General features: G+C 33.6%; 1 protein-coding gene across 17 annotated transcripts in view; it reads right to left on the bottom strand.

The window, feature by feature from the left end:
* LOC115218961 (mothers against decapentaplegic homolog 4) overlaps positions 1-10,000 on the bottom strand; it is a 253,163-nt gene that overhangs the window by 48,177 nt on the left and 194,986 nt on the right. For 11 of the 17 annotated variants that reach the window (XM_036508856.1, XM_036508850.1, XM_036508852.1 and 8 more), the window contains one exon: positions 42-59. The exons of the other annotated variants lie outside the window; for them this stretch is intronic. In XM_036508856.1, coding sequence (XP_036364749.1) covers positions 42-59 — 18 coding nt within the window. The remainder of the gene's footprint in view (positions 1-41; positions 60-10,000) is intronic. 17 annotated transcript variants of the gene reach the window in all.

Here is a 10,000-nt window from a genome sequence, read left to right as displayed (position 1 = left end):
AAAAACATCAATGACAACAACAACACTAAACGAAGACTTACCGACAAGAACCGGAATCACTGAGGAAAGAAAAAATGTGAAAAAGAGAGAGAGAAGGTAGATTATCACTAGAGAGATTTCGGTTGATTTGAAACAAACTACAGTTTTGTCATGCACATGTCAGAGGGGAGATTGGCCCTTAGTACTACAGGACGCAGAACCAGTGAGTATTTTGGTCAGTCAGTTAGTTAGCATGATGCATGGTTGGACGGATGTTAGTATTTACTAGAAGATGTTAGAGAAAGAAATGGTACATATGCTGTGCCTAAACAGGCTACTATATATGTATGTGTGTATAAACACACACACATATATACACATATATATACATATATACACACACACACACACATATAATATATATATACATACACACAACTTCATTTGCAATGTAAATTCAATATGACAAGTGATATGACTTTTGTCATGAGATAATATTCCTAGAAATGCCTTACTATATGTATGTTTCAGTGTATGCGCACACACGTGTGTGTGTGTGTGAGATAATACAACAATAGTGTTTCCCTTTTCACATTTCAGTTTTATCTCCTGGTAAAATTGTTTATCTATCACATTTAAGTTAATTATTCATTTTTGATATATATATATATATATATATATATATATATATATATATATATATATATATAAAATAATTATATGAATGATGAAACTTGCCTTTTTAGCACCGAAACAGCTGTAAAGTTTAGAATGAAATTATGAAACATCTGTAAGATCTTTGCTTTTTCATTATTGATTGCTTGTTTGTTTGTCTGTGTGTGTGAGTGTGTGTATATGCAAACACATTATGTTATGTTACACATAAGAGAACAAAATATTTGGTGGGTGGGGGCTGAACAGCAAATAAATTACCTGCAAAACAATTAAAATACTTGCAGTGATAGAAGCTTTGCTGAAATATCAGTAACATTTGCCTGTTTAATGCAGAAAGGAAGGACTTAGAGGAGGTCTACAGTGTAATCAGAAATACAGAAACCTGGCACACAACACATATATAATTCAAATTTGTCCAACAGACCTATTATTCATTTCCTACCTCAAATTAGGCCACATAATGTCGCACACATATGCAAAGCTAAGCATTTGGCGTTCTAGTCAGTTACTGGCTGGATGATTTTTCATTTCCCTCCAGTATATATTGTTTTTAACATAGCACACCTATAACAGATTTTATCTTATACAAAAACTGCAACATCTTGACTGTCAACAGCGTATATACATTAAGAATGATATATAACTATATATATATAAATAAAACACTAGCACACATACACATATATACGCAAAGGCAAAATAAAATTCTATATATGCAAAGGCAAAAAAAAAAAATTCTATAACCAAATTCATCAAAAGATTTCATTAAGAAAAAAAGAGAGACTAAAACTGCACTTAAATCATCTTAGTGGTACTGCAAACTGTAACAGTTATGTATGTACAGTAAATGGCACATTATCTATCTATCTTTCTATCTATCTATCTATTTATTTATATATATATATAATATATATATATATATTATATATATATATAATCTCTAAAATCACTGAATTTGAAGATAACTCGGTATCTTATGACAATCAGAATTGTCGACTAGCTTGTATTCATAACTTTTTAATGAAATTTTGATATTAATTAATAATTAACTACATTCAATATTGGTTTTGGAATGTATATTTTCACTGTAGGTATAGTCACGAATGTTTTTGGTCTCAACCATCATATGACTTTTGTTATATGACCAACTGACAGTTTTATTCATAATTGCTATGTTCAACTTCCTGTATCTAAGATCAAAACATCTGCCTTTGAATAAGTTCTATATAACAGTCTGTAACATTATAAAGATGTCTGAGTAATTATCTTTGTGTATTGAAGACTCAAACATCTGCCTATTGATAAGTCCAATTCAAAAGTCTATATGACTTCTACATAGATGATTGTATAATAATGAAAGAACCTTTTTCATGGGTGCTTGACCTGCTAGAAATATCAACAACATTCCCACAAATCACACGTGACTTTATTAAAAGAAAAATAAACGAGGACAGACACATTGGCCAATGTGGTCCAAGACAGACAAACAGATGGGATGGTCATGATGGAAATACCTTTGATCATAAATCTGCCAAGTCCAGGTCAAACTGGGGCTAAATTGCTAGAAAACTAATCAATTTATTATATGAATTCCATGCATCCGTGAATGTGTGCATTTATATATGAATGTATGTGTGCTCATGTGTGTGTGTATATATATATATGCATATATATGTGTGTGTGTTCATGTACACACACATACACATCATTTAAAACAGTTTGGTTTGGTTTCATGTGACAAAGTTTCGTAGGCTTAAATACAAAGGGGTGCTGAAAAGTTCTTGGCTTTAAGGGTATCGTGAAAGGCCTGGTTGGAGCACAAACCTTCAGAGTTCTTTTACAGGGATTAGAAAAAAGTGAAGGACTGCTGCAATAAGTGTGTGGATCTGAGATGGGAATATGTGGAATAAAATCATAATTAACTGATCCTCCTGTATTTTCTTTTACCCAAAGGCAGGAACATTTCAGCCCCCCCCCCTGTACATGTAAGTCCTACTAAATGTGTTGAGTGCCCTTTTCTTTCACTTGTCCACTCACTTGTGTGTGTGTGTGTGTGTGTGTGTTATTCCCTACACCATGATGTATATCACTGACTTTCATGCAATTATGTTTGAAACCATCTGTATTCTAGTTTTAACCATGCAATGATTGCATGGTTATGACGTGTCCTGTACAACCACAAAGCTTTAGGTTTGATGCCACTGGATGGCACCTTTTGCAATAATTTTCAGAACACTTCAGTTCTTGACCTGACTAATACTTCATGAGTAAAAATTTGGTAGATGGAAACTTGTAAGGTAGCCTATTTCTCACACACGCACACAGACACACACACAGATGTATATCTTTTGCTGATCTATGTTGGCAAAGGATATTGACATTCATGAGGAAATGCAAAGAATTTAGCATCCTTTGGAGCAAAACTCCTTATGATATTCGTCAAGTGTTGAGTTCCAAACAATCTCTTTGTCATTCTCATTGTCAGCATTGCTGTGAACCTATCTTATGCCTGTTGGGAAACCTGTAACCAACAATGCCATTGTTCACCGCTTGCAATCAAATAACAAAATGAATAAATAATAACTCACTACATATGACTATCCATTCCCAGGTGACAGTCACTGTATTGTCACTGTTTTCGAGGGAACAGGGTATCATGTTGACCAGAGTAATTGACTGGTACTTCTTTTATCAACCCGGATGGGATTTTAACTTAGAGCATAAAGTGATGTAACCAGAAACCACAAGGTATTTTGCTGGACACTCTACTGATTCTATAACCCTTTATTTTTATACTGTTTGGATCAATTCACATATAGCCTCAGGCAACAACCTATATTCTGTTAGAGCAAGATGAGCCCCAACAGATTAGGAGCTTAGAGCAGTTCAATACAATGTCAGGATTAGACAACTAACAGCTTACATTCCTTTAGAGCTTGTCTGTGCTCCATGAGTATCCCTATTCTTCTTTTCATATACAATAACATCCAGCCTTTTCCTGTCAATTAGCACTGCACCAGCCCTCTTGTTGGTAGCAGTTTTTTTTCAAAAGAAACAGAGAAAGAATCTATTAGCAAATCACTTTCCAGAATAATAATAATAATAATAATAATAATAATAAAAAATGCACATAAAAAATCCTCAAACCCCTCCCATTAGCAAACTGTCAATACTGTCAATAGCACAAGGCAACAATAGTGCTTCTATGTTGTTTACCCAACCTGTTAAAAACAACAAGTAAATCTCTCTTAAATTACAACCTGCTGCTATCTTTAAAAAAAAAAGAGATAGGTCAAATTATGTAGTCTTAGAATATGCAATATAAAAAGAAAAAGAAAATGACCAAAAAGGCTAGGTTAGTCGTTGTTAGATTTCCTTTCATCACAGGTCTGCTCAGTCAAGTTTGACCTGGGGCTAAAGAAAAACAGAAACAACATTCAATAACAACATTTAACTCCCATGTGGATCCTGTTTGTAGTGTCAGCTGTATTAGAATAATAGTTTGAAAATGTGGGTGTCTGCACCCTTCCTACTGCTTGTTGACCGTACAACTGTGAGTTGTAGTGGTGGTTCTAGTAATAATAGTAGTAGTAGTAGTAGTAGTAGTAGTAACAGCAACAGTATTTTTAATGGTTAAATCAGAGAAAGAAGAGGCAGTACCCAGCACATTATTTTAGGATCTTCTAAACTAGTGGGAGAAAAAGAGGAAGTTATTCTTAGATCAGATATTTAGCTTGAGTGCTTACAACAGAATGGCCCAAGGACCAAGTGGCAAGTTAAACCAAGTGAGGGATTCTGTCAACCAACAACCAGCTAATCATGAACAGGAACTTTTCTGCCAACTATAGTTTCTGTGTTAGATTATTATCACTATTAAGTAATTAATGCCTTTTATCTAATTTAGAGGTTGGTAAATAAGCACCATGGGCTACCATACAGTTAGTTTCTGTCTTCTAAATTTCACTCAGAGACACTTGGTCAATGTTCCATGCAGCAGGGTTGAACCTGAAACCATGGTGCTGCAAAGAAGACTTGAAGAAACCACATGACCACAAGCAAATTACAAGAGAGAGAAAAAAGTGTCTTTTAAGCACAGAGAGCAGAACACAATTTAAAACAATGCACCTACAAACTCCAAATGGAAACCATTTGACAGCCAGACACACTGAGATAAGCAGATTTAACCCTTTAGCATTCAGATTATTCTGTCAGGTGCAATACCTGTTCATTCATATTATTTTGAATCAATCATGCATTATCTTGAAGCTTCAAGATTATGATGATGTGGTTATTTATTTTTAGAATAACATTGTATGGTAGCTGTGAGAGGTCAGATCTAGCCAGTTTGAACATAAAATAAGAAGAAAATTTGGATTGGATATGGCCAGTTTAAATATTGAAGGACTAATGTACAAGGGGATGCTGAAAAATTTCTGGTTTTGTGGGTATTGTGAAAGGCCTGGTTGGAGGTACAGCCTTCAGAGTTCTTTTACAGGGCTTAGAAAAACTGAAGAACTGCTGCAATAAATTTGTGAATGTGAGAGGGGAATAATTAACTGACCCTCCTGTATTTTCTTTTACCCAAAGCCAGGAATTTTCCAGCATCCCTCATAACCAGGCTGCAGAACTGGTAACAACAATAGGAAAAGCCTTTGAATTTGAGAAATCAAGACATAACTTGAAGTTCAGCACCATAATCTAGCCATCATTGTGTTGAAATTGAAGGATTTAAACAGAGATTTAAACAGAACTTTGCTTTCTGTCCCTTTACCATGTTGATGAAATAGTTTAACATAAAAAAGTACCAGGATCTATATATTCAACTGAAACAGTCCAATGCCAACGAGGAGGCTGAAGAAGAGAGGATGCAGAACAACAAAACAGTGCTAGGTTGCCAAATTACTGGAGACTGTTGACTTTATGAAGTACTCTTCAGTGAAAGAAATATGTTAATAGAACTTTTGACATCAATGATCAATGTGTTTAGGCATTCACATTGCAGGTGTAAAGATCAGAGAGATTTACACAAACATACAGGTTTTCAGAATGTGTATGTGGGTGTAGCATTTTTTAGAATACGTCGTGGCCCTGAGTTGAGCATGGACTTGTGTTGGGATGGAGGAGAGGTCATCTGGCTATAAAATAATAAAATACTGGCTCCAAAAGCCCTTCCAGCCTGCATAAAAAAGTGGATGCAAAAAATGATGATAATAATATAATGTGTGTGTGTGTGTGTCATCATCATCATCATCATTTAGCGTCCGGGTGTGTGTGTGTGTATATATATATATAAAGGACTGACCACTAAAAGTGGACGGTCAATATGCTAGATATAGACGTCAAAATCTTGAGAACACATTCTTCGTGGAAAATAGCGATTTTGACATCTATATCTAGCATATTGACCATCCACTTTTAGTGGTCAGTCCTTTAAATTTTGTATGTAAAAAATATTTTAATCTTCGGATTTTTTTTAATATGCTAGGCCACTGGTTTTAATTGATTAATATCAATTTCTACCCTTATTCAATTTTATATATATATATATATATTTAGATATGTTGATGCAAACAGAAAAAATAGAACTCAAAATATGAGTATATGTATATTGTTTATTAATATTTAGCAGAAGTAACAGAGTGACTGAAGGTCCGAGAGTTTCATACGTTTGATAAGTAAATGCCAATGTACAAAACACTCAAACCTTCAGTCACTCTGTTACTTCTGCTAAATATTAATAAAAATGTATATATATATATATATATTTATAAAATGAATAGTATTATATGAGTGAGAAGCAGAAATTCAAAATTTCAGCAGTAACTCACTTGGGTTCAGTTTTGTACGAATGTATATGTATGTATATATGTGTACATGCACACACACTTGCATATGCAGTTCTCACACAGAGTTTATACATGTCATGTGGCCATATATATGTACGTATGTATATACATGTTGCTGTCTGTATTGGTATATACTCATACATACATACATACATACATTCATACATACACACACGTTAAGAGAATGAAATTATGTCAAGGTTTATTGATTGTCAACACTGCTAGACATTATCACCATTTCTATTGATTCCCAGATGTCTGCAGAAAGAATTCTAGTAATGATTGAATGGATAAATGGATGGATGAATGGATGGATGTATGGGTGAATGAATGAAAATATGCCATAATGCAGTAACCCTTAACAGGTCAATGAATCACAGTTCACTACTGAAGACTCATTCTCTCTTTCATATATATATATATAATGCACTATGGGGACAATAAGTCTGGCAAGGTCCATAATTTCTTCCAGATGATCACTATGACCGACAATGTATATTTACCTCAACACAACAGTATATGGCATAATCTATAATGCCTATATAAAAATACGACATAATAATCTATAGTGTACATACAATAATATAATAATCAGTACTAAGCATAGAAAGATGCGACAATCTATGTGTATATTAACATATGACATAATCTATAAGAGTGTATATAAAGATGACATTATCTAGTGTGTATATAATGATATAATCTATAGTGTGTATATACAAATGACAACCTATAGTGTGCATACGAATATATGTTAATCTATAGTGTGTGTATAAAGGTATAACAATTTATAGGGTGTATATAAAGGTATGACAATTTATAAGGTGTATATAAAAATATAACAATTTAAATGTATACAAACATATGGCAATTTATAAAATTTGTATAAGCATATCATATCTGCAAGGTGTATATATAAACAGATATGTTGAAATGTGTGAGCTGAATCATTAATCAATAATATTTAAAAATTTTGCAGCATGGAAGGTGTTTATAAGCCATTTAAGAAACACACAAAAACTATTAGATTCACGTCAACATTTAAATTTAATGTCAAAATATTTTCGTTGCTTTAAGACCGCGACCTGTTCACTGACAAATTAAATTTAAATGTTGAAGTGAATCTAATGGCTTTTGTGTGTTTCTTAAATGGCTTATAAACACCTTCCACGCTGCAATTGTTTTTGTTCCAGCACATGATCTCAGATCAGGTCACTTGCTATGCAAGTACATCTCCGTAATTTAAAATCTTCAATACTAATTTCAAAAAGAATCTGTTCAACATCTATATCTAACTTACATTTTTGATTGATTTGATCTCTGATTATCATCAGATGTCTTATTGTTACTGACCTTTCACAAGGCACATGCATCAGTGACCGAGTGAGTAAGAATGGTATTACCCATAGTTTAGAAATAGAGCCCCGCCTCTGTTCAAATTCAGCCAGCTACTATGTACACACCCGATAATAAGACACCTGATGAAAATTGAAGATCAAACTGTTGCAAATATAGTCAAAATGTAAATATTTAAAGAATATTTTCATGTCATTAAATGAAGATAATAAGAAAATGATAATCTTATAAGCCTTACTGTGAATGTTATTTGGGATTACAAACCATGTTAACAAGAGCAATACAAAATAATAGAGTACGTGAAATTGTGTATGGTGGGTATGTAATAGCAATGATTCATTTATTAATTCTTTATTTTTTTTATGTCATATTCTCATGATTCTGCCAATTTTTGAAAAAATATCTTTCTGTGAATTCTATACTTTTCAAAAACATTATCCATTCTGAGAAGTGTTTTCATCTAAACCTGTAAAAAGTGGGATTGTTTGAAATTTGAAATTCCAGTCATTTGACTACATATAAGGAAAGCATTCATTATCGTTCCAGTTTAGCTCTAGGTTCATCCATATTCAGTAGACTTATGATCAAAGCCAAACAAACCATGACTATCCTGTCATTTGTTTTACAGGCTGGTTAGTATATGCCATGTAAATAGCACCCAGTACACTCAGGAAAGTGGTTGGTGTTAGGAAGGGCATCCAGACATAGAAACCATGCCAAAACAGATAACTGGAACCTGATGCAGCCCTCTGGTTTGCCAGCTCCTATCAAACCACCCAACCTATACCAGCATCAAAAACGGATGGAAAATGGGTGTTAAATGAAAATGATGATGATGATGGTGGTCTTTATTTTTAAAGAAAAGAGGATTTTGATGGCAACACTGATCCAATAGAGCAGCAGCTACATAGAATACTACATCACTGATATATTTGGTCTATATTTCAATATTTTTATATATAGCATAAAATTTGTCGAATGAGAATGAGCAAAATGCATTGTTTTTTGCTTTTCTTTTGAACACCCTCTTCTGCTTTTCATAAGGGACAATCCACAACAGAAGTCATGTTGTGCATTAAAATAGACTAATCTGCTTTTACCATTGATCCTTATCTGTGAGAAGGTCAGCAGCTTCATTAAGTATCATATAGAATCTACCTGAATCATTAGTAGATTGTGAAATGGATGTTTTTCACATAGGCTTTTCCAGCACAATATGGCTCTGTATCTTGAGAGAAGAGATGATTTGAAGCTTGGTCAGGGTTATTTTAACTTCCTAAGACATATTCAATGTAAATCAAAGTCTTTTTGAAAGTAAAATTCAGCTGAGAAAGTTTTCAATTAGCTGTTCATTTTTTTGTTATTGTCCAGGCTTCATGAGACTACGACAGAACAGAAGTGTTTCAATGCAAGCATTGGAAATCAAATTGCATGCATATAAACACTGATGTTGTCAATTGTAGACCTTGTTTTAAAAGATGGTGAAGCACATCTTGAGGAAGATTCCATTTAGCTTGGGTGAAAAACACAAACAGACAACAGCACACTTGCTACCTTGTGTGAATCCAATTTATAAATATGAAGTTTGATGACATAGATAGATAGATAGGTAGATAGATAGATAGAGATAGAAAGAGAGAGCTGATAGACAAGGCTGCAGTAGTTACTAGATCAAGCAAAAGCAGATAAGAAAAGATTCTTGCTTTGATCAAATGTGAATTCCATTACTGATGACTATATTATAATATTGCCCACTTCACATGTCCATAAAAGATGGGTGAATGAAGTAAAAGCGAAAAAATCTGACCACCAACATGAAGTTGTACTGAATATAGTGAATGAAGAGATTTGTAACTCTAAAGCAGTGTTTATCAGCCATTTTTACTGATTGACCCTTGACCCTCATAACTATTCTATGTTAAATAAAAATCATTTTAGCTAGTCAGAAAATCTCTATAAGAGATGAAAGCAATAACTGTACTGAGAAGTAGTGTTTATTGCTACTTCAACATGACTGTTCCATACAAACTAATGTTACTACCATTTTAACCCTAGGAGAATACCTCTTCCAGCCGGTTAGTCAATGCATTGAACCAGCTGGAGAAAGCATCTTCCTGGAGTTAAAATGGTAGTAATGTTGGTTC

This window comes from Octopus sinensis, linkage group LG14, assembly GCF_006345805.1.
Source record: "Octopus sinensis linkage group LG14, ASM634580v1, whole genome shotgun sequence".
In the NCBI taxonomy this organism is placed as follows: Eukaryota; Metazoa; Mollusca; class Cephalopoda; order Octopoda; family Octopodidae; genus Octopus; species Octopus sinensis.
The sequence above is the reverse complement of the archived record's forward strand: the minus strand, read 5'-3'. Positions and strand labels throughout refer to the sequence as shown.